This window comes from Carassius auratus, unplaced genomic scaffold, assembly GCF_003368295.1.
Source record: "Carassius auratus strain Wakin unplaced genomic scaffold, ASM336829v1 scaf_tig00001753, whole genome shotgun sequence".
Taxonomy (NCBI): domain Eukaryota; kingdom Metazoa; phylum Chordata; class Actinopteri; order Cypriniformes; family Cyprinidae; genus Carassius; species Carassius auratus.
This window is the reverse complement of record NW_020523394.1, coordinates 638,724-666,223: the sequence shown is the minus strand read 5'-3', so window position 1 is coordinate 666,223 and position 27,500 is coordinate 638,724. Positions and strand designations below refer to the sequence as shown.

The 27,500-nt window shown below is 40.6% G+C and overlaps 2 protein-coding genes and 1 long non-coding RNA gene across 6 annotated transcripts; 1 reads left to right on the top strand and 2 right to left on the bottom strand.

Annotated features, from left to right (window-relative positions):
- Window positions 1-5: 5 nt before the first annotated feature.
- LOC113069571 (C-terminal-binding protein 1-like) lies at window positions 6-17,365 on the bottom strand. Of its 3 annotated transcripts, none has more exons than XM_026242726.1 (11): window positions 17,231-17,365; window positions 16,268-16,319; window positions 15,890-16,057; window positions 8,802-8,956; window positions 8,585-8,729; window positions 8,285-8,491; window positions 4,710-4,924; window positions 4,226-4,356; window positions 3,942-4,069; window positions 3,607-3,727; window positions 20-3,524 (listed from the first exon to the last, which is right to left on the bottom strand). In XM_026242726.1, exons 3-11 carry the CDS (start codon window positions 15,945-15,947, stop codon window positions 3,335-3,337), a joined length of 1,350 nt encoding a protein of 449 aa, XP_026098511.1. In that variant the 5' UTR covers window positions 15,948-16,057; window positions 16,268-16,319; window positions 17,231-17,365; the 3' UTR covers window positions 20-3,334. The 3 variants fall into 3 exon arrangements, with proteins under 3 accessions (XP_026098513.1, XP_026098511.1, XP_026098512.1); XM_026242727.1 differs by lacking the exon at window positions 17,231-17,365 and adding an exon at window positions 16,443-16,997; XM_026242728.1 differs by lacking the exons at window positions 15,890-16,057; window positions 16,268-16,319; window positions 17,231-17,365 and adding an exon at window positions 11,669-11,808 and having other exon boundaries at window positions 6-3,524.
- On the top strand, window positions 17,283-23,066 carry LOC113069573 (uncharacterized). Of its 2 annotated transcripts, XR_003279759.1 has the most exons (7): window positions 17,283-17,423; window positions 17,786-17,861; window positions 17,957-18,057; window positions 19,886-19,982; window positions 22,179-22,338; window positions 22,422-22,533; window positions 22,942-23,066. It is a non-coding gene; the product is annotated as an uncharacterized LOC113069573 (long non-coding RNA). The 2 variants fall into 2 exon arrangements; XR_003279758.1 differs by lacking the exons at window positions 17,957-18,057; window positions 22,179-22,338; window positions 22,422-22,533; window positions 22,942-23,066 and having other exon boundaries at window positions 19,886-20,014.
- Window positions 18,072-27,172, bottom strand: LOC113069570 (ankyrin repeat domain-containing protein 13D-like). Its single transcript, XM_026242725.1, has 16 exons — window positions 26,274-27,172; window positions 26,048-26,183; window positions 25,771-25,895; window positions 25,571-25,616; window positions 25,153-25,296; window positions 24,887-25,076; window positions 24,384-24,450; window positions 24,187-24,268; window positions 24,044-24,105; window positions 23,178-23,308; window positions 22,930-23,087; window positions 22,401-22,514; window positions 22,152-22,324; window positions 20,157-20,236; window positions 19,859-20,083; window positions 18,072-18,826 (listed from the first exon to the last, which is right to left on the bottom strand). The coding sequence occupies exons 1-16, from the start codon at window positions 26,355-26,357 to the stop codon at window positions 18,763-18,765; spliced, it is 1,881 nt and encodes a 626-aa protein (XP_026098510.1). The 5' UTR covers window positions 26,358-27,172; the 3' UTR covers window positions 18,072-18,762.
- Window positions 27,173-27,500: the final 328 nt, after the last annotated feature.

Sequence of the window (27,500 nt, the reverse complement as noted above, 5' to 3'; positions counted from 1 at the left end):
AAGAGTAAGCAACCAAGGGTTTAATCTTTAGGATTTTATTAAAATACCTTGTGGAATTTACCATCACAAACATGATTGTTTTCTAATAAAAAAAGTAAACAAAAACAAAAGTAAAGCTTAAGAGCCTAGGTACAGGTTTTGTGTTTCTTTTTTTTGTGGTTTTTACTTTTTTGCAGTCTGGTGATGGGGAGAAAGAGAGAGAGAAAAAAAAAAAGTCAATTCACAACAAAAAGAGAAAGGAATAAAAAGTTCACATGTTGTAAAAATACATTTCCCAACTTCAACGTTACACGCGGTTCTATTAAAACATTCATTCTTCTGTTGTTAGGTGTCAGTGCGACAAATACGCAAAAAGAAAGTGAGGAGAGAGCGATAGAAAGGAGAGAGATCACAGAGAGACACTCACTGCTGAAAGACGGCCTGTGTGAGAGAGAGCTCTGGAGATCTACAACGTGACCTTCATTGGGATGGAGGAAGAGTAACTGACGGCTGTGGGACGTGTGTGTATTTGAACCCTGAGAGAGAAACCGACCGCTGCGAGTCCATGTCTGTGCTCTCCAGCTCTAGATTTAAACACATCGCCGGCTCCTGAAAGGGTCTTTCATAGTGCCGGACCATTTCACACCTCAAAGTGAAAGCCATGTGTGTTCTCCAGAAACATGAGCAACACACGGCTAAAGAAAACAGCCTCCTCTCTCTTGCATGTGTGTTTGCGGGGAAAAGACGAGAGGTCGGGGGTCCCACCACAATCTATGACATTAAGGGGAGCACAGGACGAAGACGGCCTTCAGACGGGAAACTGAGGGTGAAAGTATCGAACAAGACTCATCTTGAAATGTTTCAATATAACACGTTGAACACTGAATGACACAAACTAGATCAAAACGTCTCGTTTCTTGGTTTTAACACATAGTGCACATCTCATACCAAAGCTGGATGATGCTGATGGCAAAGAAACACCACGATAATGCTAGAAGAAACTCGAAAAACATTGAAAAACGCTGTAGTACAGAGAAACTTTAGGGTCTTGAGAATAAAGGGCATCACTTCAGTCTAGGAAAAGCTGCGACATCAACACGTGGCCAATGGGGACGCGAGTGGGAGGGGCCTGATAGGTTCGAACATCTCATTATCATGCATTAAATCCACCGTTAGGGACACTTACGACGGCGATCAAAAACGGCCTGTTTGCAGCTAGCAAGACTTTCAAACCTCCTCCGTTTATTAGCATACATCTCGACGAAGCAAGAAACTGTGCTCCTTTAGACAAAGAACTACAAAAATCACAGATCAAGGACTTCCTAAAGCTAAAGCCTGAGTTTCAATCTACGTCTAAATGAAACAATACAACAGACATCCTATGCTTGGAGGAAGAAAACAAACCGGCTTCATTTTGTCATTTGCGAATAACTGATGCACTGGATAAGCAGTCGCACACAGTCACATACATGCAGACGCATACACACCCCTTCAGAAATAGAACCTATCATCTAAAAAAAAGCTGTACAAAGCGAGAAAGATTTGAGCATACATTCAATATCTGTTACTGAGGTACTAGAAAGGCCTTTATCTTCCCGAGACACTCTTTGGAAAGCAACCAGCGTTCCAGTGACCCAGCTTTTACATTCTTTCCACCTTATCTCCTGTGCTCTAAACGGTGAAGACGCAAGAGAAAACGAAGGCTGAGATCATAGAAGACAGCCGACTCTGGGTAAATGACCTGCTTTAACCCGTCCTGAGAATCTGGAAGAGTGTCGTCGATGAGCGACAGATGGTGCGGCCCACAACAGGTCTGTCTGAATCTCTTCTAAACCTTCACGAGGCTCTCTGTGCAAGAAACGGCTGAGCAGGGATGAATCAATCAGCCGTGAACCTGAGGGGGATGTGAGTCGTCGCCACCTGCTGGCCTTCAATGGTACTGCAGCCTCCAGAACACAGCTCGGCTGAAGGTCGGTTTGTTTGTCAGGCCGGTATGAAAACATGTTAAGAGTTTAAGTGCCTTGTGGGGAGGAGGAAGGGCCGGACGGGACGGGCGGATGCGCTACACAGTGATTTTATGGGAACTGATGGAGGACAAGTGGGCGAAGGGTGGACAAGCGTGCCTCGCCGGGTCACAAAGAGAAGGCCTAATCGGAAAAAGGAGGCACAAGGAGGAAGTACAGCAAGAGATAATCCAGGACAGAGAGAAGATATGGAAAACAAGGCAAATAACCGTTTTTCAAACGGCTACGAATTAAAAAAGGTGCCAATGTTACCAGCTTAGCTATGGTGGATCTCAGTATGAGCCAAGCGGAGGTCAATGTCGCACGCAAACATTGTGAAATGAGCCTCTTTTGTCTTTTAGAAGGTAGGTTTAAGGTGTGTCTCAAACCAGCAATGTTATACACCGCATAAATATGGCTTTGTTTGAAACTTTCATTTATGAAGCTGGCTGCCTGTGAGTGATTTCCCATCATCATCATCATCAAGCGGTTCACAAAGCAGCACACAAAATAAAATGAATGCGGCCATCACAGGACGATGGAATCTCACGTATGACACTTACGCAGACCTCAGGCGTTACGGACGCTGTAAATCTTGTGACTTAAGTGGAGCGCGTGATTTAACCCCCAACAGCTCTGGGGGTGAAGCTCTCGTGGCTCCTGCAGAAGAGAGAGAGAGAGAGAAACCGGACAACTCTAGAAGATGCCTTCCACATGAAGAGAGAGTGAGAGGAACGTGAAACATCTGAGCTCTTCCCATGGACTGTTACTCTTAGCCACGGGGCACAACCTTTAGCCTTGATCTCTGTTATCGAACACCAGCCGTGAAATAAATCGCTGCTGGCTGCTGAATTGAATCAAAGACGTCAGCCAGCTGCTACTGTGTTTGGATGATCACACGTTTGCTAAGATGGGACAGGTTGAGAGGGTTTTACAAATGTATGCTAGGAGGAGAATGGGCAGGGGACTAAGGAATAAAAAAACAAGGTCCATTTGTTTATTTCCACGCTGTTAAAACGGAAAAGAAAAGAACAGAAATGTAAGAAACACTACTCGGAAAACAAACTCCAACAAAGCAAAGGAACTGGGATTTCGTCGCGTAGAAATAGTGTGTATCAACCCAATTATTGAATCCTTGAGAGAAGTTATTGCTTTCTGCCAAAGTATACAACAGAGGATACAGCGAGTGGAAATAAGGGGTACGTTCGGGGTAGAGGGTTTCACTCCTGGGTTTGTACACATGTTCTGTTGGACTGGGGTGACCCAAGGTCACATCGAAAGCAGGGGTGTCAGTCCCCCCCGGGTGAGGTGAAAGGGCATCGATCAGGGCAAAGATGGAATGTGCTGGGATGCTATTGGTCGGAGGGGATGTCTCTGTCCGCCTCGGCCTTGGAGGGCTGCCCGGGCGACGGGGTGTGAGGCGGATGTGAGACTGGGGCGATGGCGTGGGCCAGGGGCAGAGATCCAGCCACAATGCCCTCCACTCCTGCCCCGGCTCCAGGCAGCCCGCCCGCTGCTACACCAATCAGCCCTGCTGGGAACCTACAAGACAGACACAGTCATGTTTTCACTTTCTCAAATACATCAGATACACCAACAGCAGTCAGGAGGGAGGTGTAGTTACCTATAGGCTGCAGCTCCGTTGAGTTCAGAGTGCACGGTGGTGGCCTCCATAGACGGCCACTGAGAGGCGGCCATCAAATACTCCTTATTCACACAGTTCTTCAGACTGTCTGGGATACGACCTGCGCGCACACACACACACACACACACACACACACACACACAAGAGCACGGTGTCACAGACGAACACTGCCACCTTGGCAAAAACAAGCTGCACAGCTCAATCAGAACTGCACGTGAATACTTAAATGTGTTCGAGTACCCTGGCATGCTTCGCAACACTTATTACAGAGTAAACAATATGTAAAGAAAATAAACAAATACAGGTTTTCTGACCAGTGATGGCTCTGCGCACCTCCCGCGCCGCCTCCTCTCTGGCCTCGATGGAGGCCTGTTCACTGTACCAGGATGTGTGTGGGGTACAGATAAGATTTGGGGCATCCTTTAGTGGGCCCTGAGAGAAACTGGAGAAGAAAACATGTCAAACGTGTCATGATACAAAAAAAAAAAAAACTGAGGGCGTTGACAGGCCAATTGTAGCCACTGTAGTTTAGTGGAACTATATACCAGTAACACGTCATAAAAACAATGAAAGCAAACGGCAAAATTGAGTCCCTCACCTGAAGGGCTCTGTCTCATGGACGTCCAGGGCTGCTCCTCGTATCCTGCCCTCTTTCAGAGCCTGGGCCAGAGCTTTCTCATCCACCAGACCGCCACGCGCCGTGTTCACCAGGAAAGCCCCCTGACGCATCTACAAATAAAAGCATTGATAGATATTAAAAGGAAGCCTAGAGAAGAGTTCTCTGTTCCTTTCCACATCAGTCTCCTGAAACCAAAGGGGCTCTTTTTACAGCAAGCGGTTCTGAACTCAAATAAAGTGCGTTTCCAATCTAGCAGCAACTGCAGATAAGTAAAAACACTGTTCGCTTCACGTTGTCACTATATTTGCTCCCTTTAGAGTCTTTATCTGTGGCAGAGAGATTGTGGTTTTAGTTGTATAAACCCAAGTTCAGAAAACAGCTCTCACATGAAGCCAGTGAATCAAACTCTGATGTCAAACAGAGCCGGGTTCACACCAAAAGCAGTCGGGGAACCGAAGCGCACCTGTTTGATGGTGAAGTCGTTGATGAGGTGGTGGTTGTGCTCGTTGAGGCTGCAGTGTAGCGACACACAGTCCGAGTGGATGAGCAGGTCCTGTAGTGTGGCCATGCGCTGGAGCCCTAGTGACCGCTCCACCCCATCCGGCAGGTACGGGTCATAGAAGATCACTCCAAACCCAAAGGCCTTCGCCCTCAGAGCAACCGCTTGACCAACACGACCTGAAAACAGAAAACACAAGTTTGGACCACATTACTAACCTCAAATCAGTTCAAACCTGAGATTAGACTGAGCTTCTCACTGATGATGCATTTTAAAACAAGACATCCCATGTAAATTGGGATAAAAAAAAAATTTTATAATAAAAAAAAAAAGATAACGCCATAAACCCTAAGCTGATTGATTACATTAAGAACTGCAAGCTTTTTTTTTTTTTTTTGCATTACGTGTTTTCTAAAATGTTGGGTTTAAATATGAAAATGACATCATCTTATTAAAGATGCATTAATTAGCATTAATTTCCAGAACAGAAATACGAGCATTGGATGAAGCCAGGTTCTAAATTGATGTTTTATTTTACTGACATACTATAGTAATTAGAAAATGCTGCTGAATAATACTGTGAATAAAAAAATGACAATGATTTTAAGAATATAATGTATAAAATCAGGCAAATTATATGAACAGTGTGCGGTCAAATCGATTAAATCACATTCAAAATAAAATTTTGTTTACATAATGTGCGTGTGTACTGTGAGGGATGTGACAGTATGGGATTTTTTTTCTACCGTGGTGAAGAAGCAACGGTTTATCGGTTTATCACCCCGTTTATCACCCCACACCCCACTGCAGAAATCGTCAATGACTTTAGATTAAGAACGCATTCAGCTTGGAAATGAATAGTAATGGTCTTTACTATTAAAACAGCAAATTATCAATATTTTCAAAATATTTATTTCTATAACTGTTTTTTTTTCGATATCTTTTGAGTTTAGTAGGAATCATGGAATTGTTTTTGTCTTAGTTTGTAACGCATCCTTTGTACAATAAACTATAAAAGAATAAAAATCTGAGAAAGCTGCAGAAAGAACAAGCCGAGCTCAACCATGCTCAGTTCTGGGGAGTTGTGCTAAACAACATGTTATTTCTTTAGACATCGTCTTTCGGGTAACAGTCCGTGGATATAAACGCACTTGTCCAAAGACAACTGGTTAAAACTTTGAATAATATGAATTAGGCTACATTCATAACAACAACAACCTTTTTCAAAGTGCAACATAAAAAACGAACACTTTAGGCTAGTTTAACCTAGCTAAAATGTAGATCTCTTTCCAGTACTGAAAGAGAGAGAGATAACAAATGTAGTCTACACAAAAACTGCATTTGTCATTTCCTCAGTCTGGTCCAGAATCAAATTAGTTTTACATTTTGCCATCAACAATAGGGAATCGTGTCGCAGAGGGAAAAAAATAGAAGAGAAAGAAAAAGACATGTCACTTTTACAAGCAAAATGTGAACAAAACCATTGGCTTGAAGCTATTGCAAAATTAAATCACTTATTAACCAAACAATTTACCATCCCTGAGAAGAATGTCCTGCGTCAGACTTGCCTTTAAAACATTTAAAGGAGCCATTGGCTCCTATAAGAAAAAATAATTTCTTATAATAATTTCAAATATTTTTTTTAGGTGCCACAGAATAAACATGTTTCATTATTAGTATTTTTTACATTTTAACATTTCAATCTTACAGTCACGTATTTACATCTCATCTTTTCTTGACTTTATTACCATTTTAATCCATCTTATAGATGACCTGGGAACTAATGTTCACTAAAAGTGGGAACTAAATGTCTTTTCCAACTCGAAATATACAGTCACTAAGAATTGTTTATTATCTGTGCCAATATCATGGACCATAAGCATCTCTTGGCGTGTAGTTTGGCCTCCTCCTCGATGCATCCTGGAAATGTTGTCATAGTCTTAAAAATAAAGGTCCTTGACGATGCCATAGAAGAACCTTTTATATCTAAATTGTTTCATATAAAAACCTTTAACATCTGAAGAACCTTTATGTTTCACAAAATGTTCTTTGTGGTGAAAGAAAGTTCCTCAGATTATAAAAAAAAGGTCATAAAGAGATGGTTCTTTGTGGAACCAAAAATGGTTCTTTGAAGAACCTTTTATGCAACCTTTATTTTTAATAGTGTATGTCCTTCTCACTTTCAGCCTGTTCTTCTTCTTTAGTCAAATGCAATTTTATAGGAGAAGAATCATGTAGACAAAAAAGCAATAGCGCATAAATACAGCAAAAAATATATGCTTCTCTGTATAATTTTTTTTCTAGCTGACTGATGAGCTTATGGACACCGAATGGGTATTGAGATGAATGTATATTGAGATGAATGTATATTATGTTGCAATGTTAACAAGCTTTACACGTTTTCCGCATTAAAGAGTGTCAAAAATGTATTTATTGTTTGAATTTCGTTATGAATTTTGAATAATTTTAAAGCTGATACTTTATTAATTATAAAGTAACAAAGATTTTTGCGATTACTGGATGGCAAATGCGCTTCAAATAATGAAGTTCACACATTAACAGAACGCAGCATAGACTAAGAACTTGTTAAGAAGCCATATGAGGAATGATTATAAACGAGAATTGTTCACGATTTTGCCAAGATACACACTACCTGTTGTAGTTTGTTCAAGTTGTGCACGAAATAAACAGTTTTTCTACACTTTCTCTTCAAGTCTCCATCATCTCTCTCGCGCTGCTCAACAGAGCGGTGTTTATCAGGTGTGTGTCAGCGCTGCTGTGAGGCAGAGATGAGGATTGTTTGAAACTCTTTTTCCACTAAAACTTTGATGGGCATCGCCTCAGTTTAATGCACGAACATAAAAGATGTGATAGCAAAACAATCAGGACATTTTTTTGAAGTGATAATACATGTAAAGCCATGGGTCAAGTTGTCAGTGGTGATCTCAGCAAAACACTCGCAAATTAATATTTATGTTTTAGTGGCAGTTTGGAGCCCTGAAAGTGCAGATATGCTGTTCTGAAAGGACGTCAGGAACAAGATATTGTTAGACTGCCTGCTCCCGTTCAAATTACACCTGATTTACCGACCGCTACCGTGTTTTACTCTGGAGTTTAGTGTATTTTGGATGTTTTATTTCAACTAGTCCAGGGGTAGGTAACGTCGGTTCTGGAGTGTCCTGCAGGGTTTAGCTCCGATCCTGAAGAAAAACCTCACTTGTTTGTAGCCTTAGCTTAATCTTGATTAGGTAGTTCAGGTGTCTTTGATTGGGTTTAGAGCTAACCTCTGCAGGACAGCGGCACTCCAGGACCGATGTTGCCTTTCCCTGAACTACTCTGAAACCACACATTATGAAAACTGCAGCTTTTTAATCCAATATGTATAAAAAAATACATAATTTCTTGAGATTGTGAGCTCAGTTTGCTGCAGCTTGTCACATTTTATATTAAGTAATTTTATTCTAGTTACATGTATAGAAGTTTTAGCTTTCGCCTTAATCTGATTCTTTGAGCCCCGAGTAAAATACGTCAGGACTCACCCAGTCCAATGATGCCCAATGTTTCCCCTCGAATGCGCGCTGCGCCTCCTGCCACCTCCCGGATCTGCTCCACGCTGGAGGCGCGGGTGCCCTCGCGCAGAGCCTGATGCATCCAGGTGACGCGGCGGTACAGATTCAGAATTAGACACATTGAGGTGTCTGCCGTCTCCTCCACAGACGAGGCTGGCACATTACACACTGCTATACCTGTTTAAGACAAAGAACCGAATCAAACAGTCAGTTTGACCTCAACTCATTCAGTCAAACACAATCATTTCACAACACAGGAACCAATCTCACCCAGCTCTGCTGCAGCTTTTATATCAACATTGTCAAACCCACTGCCAATCCTCACAATGACCCGAAGACCTTTAAACTTGTCCAGGTCGTCTCGCGAGAGCGTGATGGTGTGGTAGAGCAAAGCAGCAACAGCCTCGTTTAAGACCTGCAGAGTCAAAAAAACCTATGAAACGCACTGTATAAAGGCTTGAGATATGGGCTCAACCTGTGACATTACCTTCTCGTGGATCTCCTGGGTGGACTGGGCATCACAGAAGGCCACGGTGGCCACGTCCTTCAGGATGGGCATCTCCACCGTACAGTCCCGGCCATCCAGCAGCGCCACCAGAGGACGAGGGTGCATGGGGCCATTGAGGATGGGTGGTCGAATGCCTGCAGGACACCAAGAAGAACCTTCATTAAATCATGTTTTTACTTGGGGAACTTAATTTGTTCAAATGCCCACAATTCTGGTCATCTCACAAAACGCCAGATTTTTGTTTTTTTTAAAACCCCCTTGGCTTCTGGATGCTAGTCATGTTAATAAACAACAGCAGCATCTGCCATCATCTGCAACCAAGATGACATTTACTTCAAGGTTCATTAAATCAGATTAGGTGCTACGTATAATCGGTTGACTGACTTTAAAGGCCTTTCAGATTCCTCAAAGCAAAGCTAGCCAACGGTTAAGCAGCATTCAATAAACTCACTCACATGAGAGCAAAAACCAAATATTTCCAAGGCTTTTTTCAAGACTATCAGCACTTCTACCAAATACATCAACAAAAACCTGTATCATTTGACTCCAAACTATTGCGATGCCACCGAGAATTTCATCTTGAATGTAAGATGCCTCAAATTCCAGGAAACAATTTTATGATTGTTACGACTATGAGGCGAGGCAAGACAACAGCTCCTAATAACTCCAGGGTCCACCCCAACCCCCCCAACCTGACAAACGAAAGTGTGAGCATGGGACAGAGAGAGGAAAGGGGGCAGGGAGTCTTCACATGACTCATAATGACCTACATTCAGCAGATTGGAGGCTAAATGATCTTTGTCTTCATCCTACGAAACCATCACTAACCACTTAAAGTCTAATACATTAGATACAAAAAGCTTTCAATGAAATATAGAACGAAGGGATAGTTCATCCAAAAATGTAAATTCTCTCATCGTTTACATTTACACCTGCATTCTCAATCACTTTTTTTTTTTTGTGGTAAAATAACTATTTTCTATTCATGGTGATATTACTACAATAACAAAACACCCAGGTTTAATGTTACATAACCATCAACACATTCAGAATATTAATTGTAATATCCAATTTAAAAGCAGCTGCTTGAAATATGTTGAGGAAAGTTTAACGTGATGATCTGCAGATATCAGTTTTCTGTACCGACCATTAAAAGTTCAGTTATTTGGCCCATTTATTAGACCACTAAAGGTCTAAATTGACCTTTCATACACCCCTAAGAAACATGTTTGATCAAGTGTGTAGTGGTCCATTTTGAGTAGATTATTTGAACGTGCCTAATAAGAACCTGCCACTAAAAGATGCATCTCTGCACATTAAAGCACTGTTGTCTATTGTATACACTTTCTAGATTGAGTGCGAGATGCAGACAAAATTGTTGGCAACACAGCATAAAAGCCAATGAGACAATGTAATACAGAATCATTACAAGACAGAAGGACAAATTAAAGAAAATTGGTCCTACAGACCAAAAAACTATTTTAACAAACATCCTTCCTTCTCCCAAAGCAGCACTGTCTGTATTCACTACAGTGCACATGTGAAAGCAAGTATTTCGCTTTTTTTGTAAATGGCTGCACATTCTTTCAAAACAGCTGGGTGAAAAGCTGATATGTCAGACGATGGATGGGGAACTTCTGCCTGTTCCAGCCAAACACAGTACAACATTTCTGAGCAAGCAATAGAACTTAATTGATCCGTGTCATCAGATTCCCATATTGCATCAGGATGCTTTGTGCAGCACGATCATTAAACTATTACATAAACAGTGCTACAATCTGCAAAATTCACCAGGGCTTTCCCAAAACTGGCCTTTTTAAGAGACGTAATTCAGAAGCTGCACATACCAGAAATAACCAGGTGTGATGATTTTACTCATCATATAATTATGATCTCATTATCACACTCGTCTAATAAAAGCAATGGGGAAAAGGGTGTTAAACCATTCATCCAAGAACTCACAAATCCCAAAACCTATTTTGACTAAACAATGCTTATTTAAAACCGAATGTGACGATGATCTGAACAGCCATGTTACATTCTATTGGCCCCCCTTCCATCACTGACAGGTGTTGCTGCACTGGCGGATGAGATGGGGGTGGGGTAAGATGCCTCTGTGATGTTCACTAAAACCCACACTCGTGCGATCACTCCTGTGCATGGAGAATGATTAAGGAGCGATCCGTGATGAGGTCTTAGACAAATATTTGCACTCTTTTCCTGCAAATCAGTGCAGTGTGCAAAAGCATACATTGCGTGGTGGCGGTAAAAGCGCACTGGGCAGGCAGAACAAACACATAATACATAAAACAGGCAAGGGGAGGACGAATAAAACGGCGGAGCTGCAGAATTCAGAGTCCACTGTGCTTTCGTAAAGGAACAATGCAAACACTTATTGCTGTAGGGTCACGGTGAGAGCGGCGCTGAGAGCACAGATGCCGTGCGTTGAGTCTGCGCCAGGATGCATGAGAAAGAGAGAGAGGGCCGCAACACAAGCATGGCCATGCAAACAATGCCATTCATTCAGTGTTCATTTCTCCTCCGCTTCACCCCCCTCGCTCTCCCTGCCTCGCCGTTTCACCCCCCACATGGTCCTCACAGGCACACACGGACTCAAGGAGCGGGGGGGAAGGGTGGGGGGATGATAATACAGCTGCACCACACCCTGCCTCCTGCCTGGCCAACACACACACACATATACACACACGCTCAAGCTGCAGGGACATGCATAAGACGCGGCAAAAAAGAAAACTACGCCTGTTTCTGACTCCACACCCATGTGAATTACTGCATCTTCGAGGTGACGCGCACACACACACACCAAACAGGTACACGTAGGTCCAAACCTTGCATCATGAAATCCACACGCCTGTCTTCTCTCCCCTCCTCTCCTTCTATCGCTCGCGCGCGCTCTCTCTCTCTCTCCACCCTTTACAATCAATCTCAGGCTGTTTTTGCCTGGCAGACTCCCATCTCCCATGTCATCCACACTGGCTCCTCCCCCACGGCAGCGGTCCAATCAGAGGCCTTGGGCTTGAGTGCTGGCCAACCAGCACAAACCTCCACTCATTGGCAAGCAGCACTAGAGGCAGTTAGGCAGTTGTCGTTTTTTTAAAGAGACAATCTCATTCTGCTCGCATCTACATGACCCCGCTCTTCTGAAGAAACCGCTCCGTTATCTTCTCCACCCGCCCCCTCCGCTCTCTCTTTTGCTGTCACTTGGATGAATATCGTAGCCCTCTGCAGCTGTAGCCATAGAACTGACTTTAATTATCTGGAAAATAATCTTGCCTGTCCTTTTTTTTTTTTTTTTTTTTGCAATGTAAAAAATTTGTCTCTGAGCAAATGACACACTAAATATTCTCACATGATTTTTATCTGCATACAAAAACGACCTGCTTTGCTTAATAGAAAGGTTTGACCCGAGGCAACAGCTGATGAGACTTGCAACAGACAGTAAAGCTGCCGCTTACCATTTCTATGTAAATTGCTTAACGGCACATAACACTCTCCCTATATAAATTAGCTTTTAAAATGCCACAATTACGCAATAAGATCCAAGAGGCTGTGCCATATGGTTAGCACTGTCATTGGAAAGGGCAGCAAGTGTGCTAAGGTTGGAAACTGAGAAGCATTTCCATTTTTTATTTTGCTCTGTAATGACTGGCTATATTCTTGCTTTCAGTAAATGCTTAATTCTCATCTTTAAATACAGCACAGCATTTAAGACCTCACTGCTTTTATAAATTGGTTACCAATAATACCAACTGTTGCAAATAAATTGGTTACCGCAATAAAACTATTAGGGACACAAATTAAAGCTCCTATGAAGCAAATTTATTAAGCATCATCTGACTGCCAGAACAAAGTAGTAACTGTTATAAGATCACAATGAAACGGAAGCGACAGATCTTTTCTTCTGCATTTTAATGTATACTTGAATGTGAGATAAAAATAAATAAATAATAATAATAATAGGGTGGGAACTTGGTTCTTGTTTTTTTTTTTTTATATGTATAGGCAGTTGAATTTAAGCTTACAAGAGCAAAGATTTTTTGCAGAAGAGAAATGACTGGAGAGTCCTGCAAATGTCTAAACATTTCCACTGGAAGATCCAGGCATTTTGATTACAGAATTAAACTAAGTAGGATTTCAAGTAATCATACGGCATGCTAAAAGATTTGATTTAACGGGTAATTTTCATGGCATTTAGATCAACTGCAAAGTTTAAACTACAAAGCATGTAATTGCATGTCAAATCTTGAAAATAACAAAAATTAATCACGATATGCAGTATAGAGAGATGTTTCCCAAATGGTCGTCAACCAATTGCAACTTGATGAAAACTTACAAACAGCGTGTTCAGTCAATCTTGATGTAATGCTAAATAGATAAGACATTTCACTGATCCGATCACACAACTACTACCAATCAAACACAGGGGCCATCAAATAAAGGGGGCCTATTTAAATTTAAGCAAGTCTAAAATCAACATCACATACATCTGTGGCATCATAGTTCCTCTTTGATGAATAGTCACACATGACAAAAACATAAAAGGGACTACAATATACAGCATGTTGATTCATTATAACATGCAGCCTGCCCCCTTTATTCATTACACACCTCCAAATGAGCATCTTTATGAGACTTGCCAAACCTAAAGAACTAGCTCTCCCTTGATTGTATTAAAGTGTCAAATGGACAGGAGCTCGGTTCATTCAGTTATGAACTATTCAATGAAGTACACACAAGCACTGGTGTTTAATAACAGCAGTGTGAGTGTTTGAGCGGTCTGTGTCTGCATACACAGACAGAAGGGGGAAAGATAGAGATAACAACCATATCACCCATCAATCACTCAGTGTTTACTAGTTCACTGACAGCACTGACAGTGCCAGATGATTCGCTCAAGGTTAACACACACACACACACACACACACAGCCCTCGACCAAAGATTTTTCTAGTCGACTAGTATACCATTAGAATCTGTTCATTTAAAAGTAGACATTTCACTTTCTATAGATATATTTCTCATGTCTGTGAGGCACGCACACTGTTTCGGTTCATTTTTTTGTTTGACATGCAAGTTCACAGAGACCTAGAGAGCAAAAAGCGCATCCCGTTTGCTTTCATTATCTCACGTTCTGTCGTTATTGTGAGTGCACACAACTGAAAGTTAACCTCGTACAAATTCAAAAGATGTATTACTCTGTATGAGAAAAAAAAAGACAGTATTTTAAATTAAATGCAAATAATCGCACTGCTGACTCCAAGCTAACGGTCATGCATATTCAGCCTATGCACAAATACGTTAATAGCACACTTTTCTAGGTTAACGTTGGAGACTAATCAATTATTGATCGACTAAGCCTCTTCTCATTGACTAATGCTTAGTCACTACTACTCTATAAACATTTGTAGAAGAATACATTTAGGACTATACATGTCAAATAAAGTTAATCTGACTAAGTGCAGTGGCAAATTTAAATTACAAAGTGAAATTTCACATCAGTTTTTGAAGCTCAGCAAAGACTTTAAATGCAATGCTTTTCAGGCCTCTGCATCTGAAGCCAACATTACATTCAATTGCACTGATGCGAAAGTTTCCATTAAAACAAAGAGATAGATATTTTTGAAATCAAAACAAAATATCTTGACTTAAATTAACCAACAGGTGTCTGCAGTTAACTGATAGCTATGTAACACCCACTTTTCAAAACGCAACCACTTTCTCAAAGGGGGGGGGGGGGGGGGGGTGAAATGCTATTTCATGCATACTGAGTTTTTTTACACTGTCCATGTTTAGCATGGGAATCCAACTCTTTAATAAAGTTTCAAAAATTAAGTTGTACGTTTGAAGGAGTATTTCTGTTCCAAAAATACTCCTTCGGAAAGTTTTTTTCGAGTATGGCTCTGTGTGACGTTAGATGGAGCGGAATTTCCTTATATGGGTCCTGAGGGCACTTCTGCCAGAAGAGCGCGCGCTAACGTATAGCACGTAACCCACTGAAAGCACAACAGACTTCACTGATCAGAGCGAGAGCGTCGCGAAATGTCACAAAAGGAGTGTGTTTTTGATTGCCAGGGCAAGACAACCCTGCACAGATTACCAAAAGAGAAACAGCATTAAGGGACCAGTGGATGGAGTTTATTTTTACAGAGCATCAACGGAGTTGTGCAAGTGTTTTTGTTTGTTCCCCTGCATTTCGAAGATGCTTGTTTTACAAACAAGGTCCAGTTTGATGACGGATTTGCACATTGTTTATTTCTTAAGGATAATGCAGTCGCAACGAAAAAGGGTCACGATCGTGTGTTGGAACCGCAGTCGGTGAGTAAAACTGCTTCAAATATCTCTGTGTTGTTAACTTAGCTATCGGTGCGTAAGCACATCAAGTAAACAACATGCGATGTTGTCATCAAACTGCACTTTCCACATGTACAGCTTAAAACAACAAAGTGGAACTTAGTCATTTTCCAAAACCGCTAAGCAAATATATACAGTTTCAGTACATACCACATAGAGACGTTGTTGCTGATGCTGCTCTTGTTAAAATTTCAGCCTCTGAAAATTTCAGGATCTGATTCTGGATCATAAATAAACGGCTGAATCTGACTGTTAGCCATGGTTTGTTTTGGTTGGTTTTTCCCTCACGGTAATGTCACAGCTTCCAGATGCTCTCAACGCAAAAGCCTACTGGCGCTCGTGATTCTTTAGCTCCGCCCACACGTCATGCCTCCATCCGGTCGTGTTTTTCCGGGAAGAATCGGTACAGATTATCTTTCTCTTATGAATATAATAAAACTAAAGACTTTTTGGAGTTATGAAGGATGCAGTACTACTCTATAGGTACTCAAGATTAACAGGATATTGAGTGAAAACGAGCATTTCACCCCCCCTTTAAATCTTCTTTGTCCTCGATTATCTCATTTCACATGCCACATTATAGATGTAAAGTAGTGCAAATGTAATGTCATGTTAAGTTCAAAGAGATATAGGTTGATGATAGTAAATAATATCTATTTTTATCCATCTCCTGTGGTTGCATTAGTCGTATCTCCTCACCTTCACAGATGCGGTCCAGTCTCTGCCGCTTCACTTTGTGTTTGTCCATCAGAGCCATCGACTGGCAGTTCTTCAGTGAGACCAGCTACAGCCACAACACGCCGAACGAGAGAGTGAGGGTCACAGCACAGCGTTCGGTCCACAAACCACCCAAAATCCTCAAAACACCTAGAAAGATGCATTTCACATGTTATGATTCAGACCTAAAGATGAGACCACATCCAACCGTCACATCAAAACAAACACCTCAGTCATTTCATCTAGTCTGAAATACTACTCATTGTGAAAAAGGCTCTCCTTCAACCACATAAATGACTGATACTTAAAATTGATGCAGGGAAACTATTAGAGAAAATGTCAAATGTAGAAACTACCCACCTGATGACGTCAAAGCCAATCAACTACCCCGCTGACGTCACGGTAACAGCGGCTGAAAGATAAAATCCAACCTTAACGTCAAACAAGCATTAGTTATAATTACAGAGACTATAAATATAATCAAAATATATTAAACGGACATCCACAATGTCATCTAAGGCTTTTTTAAACTCACTTATTTAGGACCATTTCACTGAAATACCCGTAAGTGACACGTAAAGTCTAAATTACTCTGTAAAATGAATGAATAAATAAATTAACGTGTTTTTAGGAGAGAAAAAACATTCAGTTGAGGAAAACCGGATCTTGAGCACTTCGCGATTGACTTCAGTCTCGTTTCTTTGAATTATTTTCTCTCTTGTTGTTTATTAAGTCCGTGAGAAACAGCTCAGGGAAAGAGAAGCGACAGAAGAGCGCGTTAATGATGTGAACGGTTTATAATCGCGTTAAACCCAGCAAATCAGCCGTTAACGGGGTCGTTGTAGTTTTAACGCGTCGCTCGCTCGCTGTGAGTTCTTCAGTTAGTGCTGCGCTAGCTAATTAGCACATGCAGCAAGAAACAATGCGAGGGACTGCTCGATTAACCCCCAAAAGCACACGCTGAGCGAAACACACGAGCTTATCTGTGGTTTCTAATCGCTCTTATAACTACATTCGTCTCTCGTTGCTTCTCTGGCTGTAAACACACACACTCTGTGAAAGACGCTTTGACTGGTTGCTAACTGAGCTACCACACACACACACACACACACACACACACACACACACACACACACACACACACACACACACACACACACACACACACACACAGAGAGAGAGAGGGAGGGAGGGAGAGAGAGAGAGAATGAGAGATACAGAGTCATAATAACACACGGCAGGCTCACAGCACACACAACCGACAGTTTGATGTGAGGAATGGCTTACAGATCATTCAAAAGCAGGATAACGCGCCCCACTCACCCGAAAAATCGCGTTTCTGGAGATTTGTGCACGGCTCAGTGTGGTCACGGGAGGCGAATCAACTATTCCCCACTATCACTCGCCATGAACTCTGCACAGAAAAGGAAGTCGAGGCCGCGCAGACAACGTGCTGCGGAAAGAGCGAGCGCTCGAGCAGAGACGTGCGCGCCGCACGGACGCGCGCCTCCTATCGGTAAGTCTGCGTCACCGCGGGATCCCTTTTTTTCTTAATACCTCAGGTTTACTCGGAGATTGCTATGTAGGGGACAGAGCGGGGTCAGGAGACGAGCGGTCTCCAAGTTTGCATTATGTGTCACGTGATCATATGTTTAGAAAGGGCCCTCATAAACAACCTGCAGTTATGTTTCTGTTTTATAGGGACATTCAGTAATGTTCTTTTTTTCCATCTTCACTGAACAAACTGTATTTTCTATCCAAAACTTAGCCCTCACTCAAAACTTTAATTTCCATAAACTTAATTCTGTATGATTTGTAAGCTCGTTTACCTCATTGGGACCAAAAATAAAAATAAAAACAAAAAGTCCCTTTTTAAAGACAGGTATTACAATCGAATCCTTGTGGGACATTTGATCTCAATAACATAGCAATACCAGTACACACCCACACACAGGTAGGTGGATTAATTATTATTAATATTATTTTAGCATTTTAATAAATTCTTTAAAATGTAAAACTGTTTTAATTAATTTTTTAAAATCATTTCAGCCACCCTTGCCCCTTGAAAGTGTGAGGCTCCCCAGAGGGCCCCGGCCTCCTGATTGAGAGCAACTGACCTAGTGGAGAAAACCTTTTCATTTGCTGCAGATGTAATGGATGATTCAGTCGTCTTATGTAACAAAATGACAGCGGTATTCAAGAATAATAATAGAAACGCTGTATTGCAGAGGAACTCTGCAGCTAAATCACTCTACACATGCCTGGTCTGTGCCAATAACAGCTTTTCTGAAGGCAAAGGCTGTTCGAATCCCCTTTACATCAGTCATACCAATACATTTGAGGTGTTTTGGTCAGTTCCTTAGCCTGTTGTCTATATGTCTTAGATGGTCGCTTCCCCATGCACAAAAAAAAAACCATCACAACAGAGATCATTGCTGTAAAAGTGTTTGAGCAACAACATTTAATACTTATACTTTCATGTTATTATCATCCACCATAAGAAAACTCATTATCTTATGCGAGAATATTTTCAGTACTTTACCTTTATGCATTATCATAGTCATCAATGTTCATAATTTATATTCACATTTTAATCTGCATCATTATAAAATGAAGTTGACCTTTTATCACTCAAAAAGACAGTGGAGCTGAGAGGATATCGTTCATGCTCTTTGATTATCTTATCATTCGTTTCAGTCGCGGCACACACACTCTGTCCGATTCCTCTTTCTGTTCCATCTTTATTAATTTGGGAAAGAAATAAAGATTGATGAATCTAGGAGAAGAATAATTTAACATTGCAGAATAAAAAACAACCAATAAATTACTGTGTTAAACCCACATCAATGCTACAGTTACTTCTCCGTTAGAGACAGCTGTAGTATCCTCTCCAGCTCTTCCTCCTCTTCCCTCCTCTTCCTTTAGGGAACAAAAAGAGGAGAGCTATTGACTGATACACACATAAACACATTCTCTATTGAACTAATGTGATGACGCATGGGGTGTGTGGCTATTCCTCATATAAAGTCGCTACAGTCAAAATATACAAAATAACGATAGGTGTCAATGTTTTTGTGACTGTTCTGGAAGTGGAAAAGGATGAAAAATGTGTAGTTAATGTGTCTTTCTTAGGCTGTATATAGCACAACAAAAAACAAACAATGAAAAAAATAAGAAAAATATCAAAAACAAAATTTGGATAAAAAATGTGCAGTGAATCTGTTTGTCAGGTTGTGTATAGTGCAAGAACACAAGACAAATAAATAAAAAAACGATACACAAAATACAGTAGTAAATATGCATCTCAGGTTTTTTATAGCTTAAAAAAAAATAAAACAAAAAAGACAGAAAACAAAAAAAAAATTATCTTGGATGAAAAACATGTCCTAAATATGCTTGCCAGGTTTTTTATAGCACAACAAAATGAAACAAGAAAAGACAAATATATTTTTTTTTTTTCTTGGATGAAAATTGAGTAAATGTTCTTGTCGAGTTGTGTGTAGTGCATGTAGTGCAAAAAAAATGAAACAAAATTTTAACTTTAAAAATGTGCAGTAAATGTGCTTGTCAGATATAATGCAACAAAATGAAAAAAATTTGCTCTTATATACTATATGCTAAAAATATAGCATGTAGTAACTATGCTTGTCTTGTTTTCTTGTATAGTGCAACAAAACAAAAACCAAAATGTGTAATATATGTGCTTGTCAGGTTGTATACAGCAGAAAGAAACAGAACAAAGAAAAAAAGCACATTACACAATAGTTTATATGCCTATTGGTTGCAAATATCACAAAAAAAAAAAAACTGTCTTAGAATTTAGCCATAAAGATATTTTAAAGCAGTGTCAATTTGCAGCCAGCCAAAGATGCCTTAAAATCCTCCGTAGGTTTGAGAACAGAGCTAATGTTTTTGGTTTTTGTCATTTCTTTGCTCCTCCGTCATTCGTACCTGTCTAACTCCTCCTGTTCTCTGCAGGAAAGCTCCATCGCAATGCGTAGCTGTTCATCAAAACTGGTGGCCACAGCAAATGCTCCCGGCGCCCGAGGCTCGGTCAGTGAGCTGTAAGACGGAGGTGAGATGAGTGCGGGATCAGACGGGGAGAACGGCAGGAGGGCATCGGACTCGCCACTCTCTCCTCCAGCCAGCGACAAACACAGAGATTCCTGAATCGCCCTGTCAGAGACACCGTCACACGTCAGACAGCTGAACACATCACACGTACACACACACACACACACACACACACCTCTCAAGCTGAGAGTCCTCCTCATAAAGCGGAGGCTGAGAAACTGGACGAGTGTTAGTGAGAGCCTCCCATATGGTCACCTACAGGAAAAAAGAAAGAGAAATGAGGGAGTGGGTGGAAAGCTGTGGAGGGAATGCTGATAAGTTGATGTCTGAGAATTGTTTAGTATTGACTAGAGCACCGCAATTACTCAAATGATAACCAAATTATCATGAAAAGTACCACATCTCTTTAAATCTGGGGCCAGCTGTTTAAACATAGCCATTAATAAGTAGTATGACCAACTAAAAATGTAGATGACTAACTTAGACAAGTTTTAGCCTTTATGCAACCGGCCCCTGTTCCTGTTGCATTAACATCATGTCTTTTGCAGCATATTACAGAGATGCATATTAATTATTTATTTAAATTAAATAAAATAAGTACAGTTTTGGTATTTAACCTGAACAGGCTGAATTTGTTGTTGCATTCTTGGTTATAGTACAAAAAAGCAGAAGATAATGATTCAGAAGTTAATTGTACAGTATTTCAGTTGTTGGTAAGTTTAATCGGGTGGTTTATGGAAACAGCTCATTCAGGTTAAAATGACTACTACTACTACTGATTAATGACAGTTTTGTTTTGTTTTTGCATTAAAAAGTAAACTAAATAAATAAATAACGCCAGATCATTTGAATGTTATAGAAACAAATTGTTAAAATAAAACGTCATCTGTCGGAATAAAAAATTATCATGCCATATATATATATATATATATTTCAATTATCGAATAATCGCAGGGCAGTATCAGTTTATGAGTGGCTTTACAGAAAACAAAACCCAAATATGACTTTCTGTTCACCCAAAATAACATGTCATAAAGGGGAAAAGTTTAGTTGCAAGGTAGTGCCTGAATATAAACTCTGAACATCCTTGAAATCTAAAGTAAGAAAAATAATAATAATAATAATCAAGTGATTCATCCTCTCTTAAATCATAAAAACACAGTACTTTGGAAAACAAATACAGGTGCTGGTCATATAATTAGAATATCATCAAAAAGTTGATTTATTTCACTAATTCCATTCAAAAAGTGAAACTTGTATATTATATTATATTCATTCATTTCACACAGACTGATATAAACAAATGTTTATTTCTTTTAATTTTGGAAAATCCCAAATTCAGTATCTCAGAAAATTTAAATATTACTTAAGACCAATACAAAGAAAGGATTTTTAGAAATCTTGGCCAACTAAAATGTATGAAATGAAAAGTATGAGCATGTACAGCACTCAATACTTAGTTGGGGCTCCTTTTGCCTGAATTACTGCAGCAATATGGCGTGGCATGGAGTCGAAACCCATGTCTTTCATACGTCTGTGCGTAGTGGTTCTTGAAGCACTGACACCAGCTGCAGTCCCTTCTTTGTGAATCTCCCCCAGATTTTTGAATGGGTTTTGTTTCACAATCCTCTCTGTCTTGCCCTCCTTGTGCAAGGTGTCAGTGGTCGTCTTTTGGACAACTGTCAAGTCAGCAGTCTTCCTCATGATTGTGTAGCCTACAGAACTAGACTGAGAGACAATTTAAAGGCCTTTGCAGGTGTTTTGAGTTAATTAGCTGATTAGAGTGTGGCACCAGGTGTCTTCAATATTGAACCTTTTCACAATATTCTAATTTTCTGAGATACTGAATTTGGGATTTCCTTAGTTATCAGGTATAAACAAATAAATTAAAAGAAATAAACATGTGATATATATATCGGTCTGTGTGTAATGAATGAATATAATATACACGTTTCACTTATGGAATGGAATTAGTGAAATCAATCCACTTTTTGATGATATTCTAATTATATGACCAGCAAACCTTTATGTTTTCCAGGAAGATTGATAAAAACATGCGGCGACTCTCAGGAGTCGTGTTCAGCCAGCCAATCAGAACTGAGCTTGCCAGATCGAGAAAGTGCATGGGATGTTTTGTGTCATGGACATACCAAGTGATAGATGCCATTACCTGGTCACTCTCTGTTCCCGCGTCCAGCAGGCTCTGTTGAATGGCGAACTGGAGTAAATTATCATCTTCATCCCTCATCGGTTCGCTGCGGCCTGGTCCAAGTGTGGTGTATTCTGGGGGAGGCTCAAACACAGATGGGTCGACTTCACACTGCAGAGGGGGAGGCGTCTGACCTGAGAGCAGCGAGGTTAGGGTGAATAAACGGCACAGTCACAGTCAGAGCAGCTTTAGACCTGAAGAGATACTAACCGGCCTCTGTGGCTCCTTCAGGAGATTGTACAGTAACAGAACTGACCGGTTCATCGCAGCCACACAGATTGCTGAATGTCACTCGAGCATTCAACACGTGGAAGAGAGGAATTTCTAAGAATCAGGACAATGAGTAAAGTCCATTTAAATTGGCACTTACAACAGTTTTGGGCGTAACAAAGGATATTCTGGTCTTTCTTCTGTTGAAAATAAAAGAAGATATTCTGAAGAAAGTGGGTAACCAAAGGGTTTTGGGTCCCATTAACTTCCAAAGTATGGACAAAAGATACTATGGAAGTCAATGGGACTTGCAACTGTTTGGTTTCCAACATTCTTCAAAAAAATCTTCTTTTGAACAATAAAATTATATATAAAGGAGAATGTATAATATATAAAGACTGAATGTTTATATGATGACTGAATGAGATGGACTATCCCTTTACGAGAGTAAATAGTAAAAGATTTTGATTGCATGGTGATATTTATGTTATACAGCTATCCATCAACTCGATGTGACACTTCTTCTCACCTATCTTTACAGGAAAGCCAGGTGGCAGGCGTAGGGTGATGAAGTCACGCAGTTTGGCAAAGTGGGCGTTAGAAATGGCCATGAGGTCAATGATGGGCGTCACCTGCTCAGCCAGCGAGAGAGGATGAACTTCACTCAGCCACAGTGTGGCCTTAAACCTGAGCGAGACACACACAAACCACACATTCTTAACTCACTTGCAAACACAGTTCAAATCATGGCACTTTGGAGCTGTCATGGGACGGTACCTCTGCACTTTGCTGGTGAGCTCAATGGGCCGCCCGATGTCTCTGCCGTTCAGATTAAACTCTTCATCGAAGTACTCCTCCGCTGTGATTGCTGTTGGGTTATGGGGACTAGCACACTGAGAAACCTGACTCTAGAAACACAGTAAACAAAGGAATTCTTGTTGTATCGCATCAGAATCAACAGACTCTTTAAACAATGTTTTTTAAAGTCTCTTCTGCTCAACAAGGCTGCATTAATTTGATCAAAAATACAGTAAAAACAGAAACGTTGTGAAATATTATTACAATGTAAAATAACTGCTTTCTATTTGAATATTTTGGATAATATAATTTATTCCTGTGATGCAAAGCTGAATTTTCAGAATGATTACCACAGTCACATGATCCTTCAGAAATCATTCTAATATGATGCTTTGATGCTCAAGAAACATTTCTGATTATAAACAATGTTTAAAAATATTGCGTAGTTGTTTTTTCTGTGAAAAACATTTTTTCTTTTTTCAAAATCAAAAAATCTTTGGTGAATAAAAATGTCAAAAAACAGTATTAATTCAAAATAGAAAATATAACTCTTTTGTAACATTTTATTTTGTATCAATTTAATGGATCCATGCTCAATAAGAAATGTGGTAACACTTTACTGTAAGGTTCATTAGTTAACACGAATAAAGCATGAACAATACTTCCACAGCACTTATTAATCTTAGTTCATGTTCATTTCAACATTTACTAATACATTATTCAAATCAAAAGTTGTGCTTGTTATCATTAGTTAATGCCATTTGAATAAACTGTTATAAATATAATATTTAAAAAAAAAACGAAGTATATTGAAATTATAATTAAATGCATCTGATCACACTCACCCCAGGACTAGAGATGTGCTGCTCAGCAATCCCAAGGAATGACTGTAGAGGAGTTCTAGATCCTGGAAGCACAGCGAGGCCAGGAGTGAGTAGATGGGGGCAAATACTGTCTCAGATTGTATATTTATTGTCAGCATATGTACCTCTACTCCTACATTTGTCCTGGTCAGAAAGGTGCTCAGTCCGAGAACGTGTCACTAACTCCACATTAATGGCACTGTAAACCTACAATTAAGTAATTATAAAAAACAATTAGGAAGCTCATTTTGTCCAAGCACACAGATGTGTGTGTGTTTTTTTAGCAAGGCTCAGACCTAAATGTCTTTTAAAATGGACCCACCTTTGCTTCATATCCACTGACAGCCTCTGTCTTCTCAGAGCGCCATCCCCAAATCCCTGATTTATTTCTGGAGTCAGGCAGAACAGGGGATTAGATGTACAACAGCTACTAGGGATGTAACAATTACCGGTTTGACAATAAATCATGATAAAATTCCCCATCCTTCTGTTAAAGCCATCCGTTGACATTATTGAAAAAAAAAAAAATGTAACTGTTAATCTGTGGTGGAAAACTACATTATCCATAATGCTGAATAGAAAATACATTAAATCAGTCTTGTACCTTTGACATTTTGTCAAAAACTTTTTGTGCTCCGAATTTATATATTCTTAATGTTGTGATTCTCCCCGTAGCTGGTTAGTTTGGTTCATGGCTTATATCGATTCAAAAAAGTACAAAAAAATACCTCCGGAACCAGAGCCACTGAAAAAGAAGCCATGCACTAATGCACTCCTTACAGACTCAGACTAATTAAATCTGTGGTAAAGCCTCTCTTCCTGTACCTCTCAAAGGCAATGTTGCGTGTGTTGAGATGAGTGGACACTATAGGAGAGGTGAGTCTCTGGGCCGTGTTCTCCTGCGAGGGCAGCATGGCGGCGAGCAGAGAGGGAGCGTCCCGTGGAGACAGAGACAGCGGTTCTGTATACACCACCTGCTTCTCGTGGTCCACCTCCATCACCAAAGCCCCGCTCTCTGCAAAACACACAAACCACCTCAAAACACTGAATCCTGCATGAGAACCCTGCATCAATGTGTGCTGAAGACTCACCTTCACCCTTAAAGATGTAGCTGCGTCGGCCCTTAAGCCAAGTCATGTGCTCAAAGCCCAATAAAGTGGTGTCGACTCTCAGACACGAACCGCTTTTCCATACACGATACACGTCGCTTGGACAAACTTTCGACACTAGAGGAACTGAGTTTTTGAGACAGAATCACATCTGACTGTCAGGAGCAATTGATCAGAGGAGCTGTCCACGTCTGTGGTGCTGAAATGGTTAAAGCTGCCATATAGGTTGGATTGTTTGGTTGGATATAAATTATTTCCTTCAGCTTCACAGAGTATTAAATGGCAGAATCAGAGTCATCATTCAATAATCAATAAATAAATACTGCACAATAAAATTCACCAATGGAGAGACAGAAGTGAAAACAAAAGGGTTTCCAAACTCTTTAGTTCTCAAACTCACCCCAGCTAGTAAATTCCCATTTCATCTCCACGTAGAAATCACGTGCCTGCAAGAAAAACAACATGCTAGAATGCTTCCCTAGAGAGGATGCCAACTCAAACCAATACTGATAAGTTGATAAATAAGCCGTATGGATTTACCCAATGAATGAACATCAAATGCATCTTCAGTCAGGGTGTATGTGTATGCATATAGATCACCTGTCTCAGTTTGCTCAGCAGCTCAGGAATACCAGACAGTCTCTCTGTGGCTCTTCTGAAGTCTCTGTACTGAAGAACCAGCTGCACAAGCTCGGGGTCACCAGTGCTCACTGCCTCCTGCAAAACTGCACACAGAATTCAAGTTCTTAAAAAATAATATGGGAGAGAATATGGACTGAGGATGTCAATCCTTAAAAAATGAGCTCAACATACACAGAAGTGTATGCCAAGCTTGATCTGTGGGTGAAGTATTCCTTCAAATGACTCGATCGTGTACCTGTCCATCCCTGTGTGTTGCTGTGCGTCGGATCCGCGTTGTGTCTCAGAAGCACGCGCGTGGACTCCAGGTGCCCGAGACACACGGACAGCTCTAGCGGCGTGCGCCCGCGCGGATCCAGCCGCCCTGTGTCATGCTGTAACACATACAAACACAAAACACATGGCTTTATAGAGGCAACAGCCCATGCTTTAAGATACCAAACACTTTAAACTACACCATCTACCTGCTTTTTCTGAAGCTCTCGGTCCAGTTCTAGATATTGATTGTTCCACACCAGATAATGCAAAGGAAACGCCTCTTCAGCCATTGCTGTGATGTTGGGTTTTAGATCTTAGTTTACGTGGTTAAGTTTTATTTTTGGTCGCCGGATAAATGTTTGCTGGGCAGTGGCCAGCCTTTGAATCTAAACATATGAGGTTAGATACACGAGCGTTTATCTATTCATTTTTTATTATTATTATTATTAAAAATGTGTCGTTTAATCTGCTCAGCGAATTAATTCCCTCAGGACTCCAGATGTCTCATTGACAATCAGCATCCGTGTCTTATTTTGCTGTAAATCCCCCGTTTGCTGAAAATATCCACTGACAGTCAAGCCAACAGCTGCTTAGCTAGCGAAGCTAAGTGCAAATTTCTGCAAGTCTTTATAAAATAGTCTCTTTAAGGAAACAGTGATTGAAAATCGATTGGTAAAATTGAGCGGCGTCCCGTTAAATGAGGTAAAATCGAGAGCATGGATGAGTTGACGTTAGACGTTTAATTGCAGTAAAGCATCCTTGCGTTAGCAGATAGCTTCCCCTCATCCTCCTCATGAGGCTAGTGCTGCTGGAGCTCGCTGACACATGATGTCCTCACTATCCTCTGACGGGGAAAAGGACTTCTATCCATTACATCCCGACCGAGCTGTAATGAACTGTTGGGGAAACGCAGATAACCCACTGCAGAGGCCTAATTTCCATCCAGGTTGATGTGAGAAATGCATCGGATGCAGGCTTGTCTTGGCTGTGCAGTATGGAGGCTGAATGCAACTCATCTGTCAGCAGACAGCAGCTGGTACAGAATATAAACTCAACTGAGATCAGATAATGTCACTTGCTCAATTTAGAGACTTGCCTGAAATCAGACTGCATCATGACCACAATTTCAACCCAGTTATAACAAGCATCATTTGCAGAATACTTGGGCTCCCGATCAAACTTACCAATGAACAAATTAGAAAAAAAAGAAAAACATTTGAGATCAGATAACCACAGAAAGTTGTGGTAAATTCACAAATCCTTAGATAAGACAGCATCATATACAGAATTTATAAACTACGCTGAGATCAGAAATCATCACATGAATCAATAGATATCTGAAATTTAGACTTCATAAGAACACAATTTATACACTCACTTGAGATCAGACACCATTGGGTTCTGAATGTATTTATCATACTAATATAAGATCA

Coding starts and splice junctions, on each gene's coding strand:
- LOC113069571 (XM_026242726.1), bottom strand. CDS start 15,947: ATGGCTCTGATGGACAAACACAAAGTGAAGCGGCAGAGACTGGACCGC. Junction 8,730..8,801: donor CCCAGGAGATCCACGAGAAG/GTAATGTCACAG, acceptor TTGACTCTGCAG/GTCTTAAACGAGGCTGTTGC. Junction 4,357..4,709: donor ACGACTTCACCATCAAACAG/GTGCGCTTCGGT, acceptor TTTTATTTGTAG/ATGCGTCAGGGGGCTTTCCT.
- LOC113069570 (XM_026242725.1), bottom strand. CDS start 26,357: ATGGCTGAAGAGGCGTTTCCTTTGCATTATCTGGTGTGGAACAATCAA. Junction 25,896..26,047: donor CAACACACAGGGATGGACAG/GTACACGATCGA, acceptor TTCTGTGTGCAG/TTTTGCAGGAGGCAGTGAGC. Junction 20,237..22,151: donor CGGGAACAGAGAGTGACCAG/GTAATGGCATCT, acceptor TTTTTCCTGTAG/GTGACCATATGGGAGGCTCT.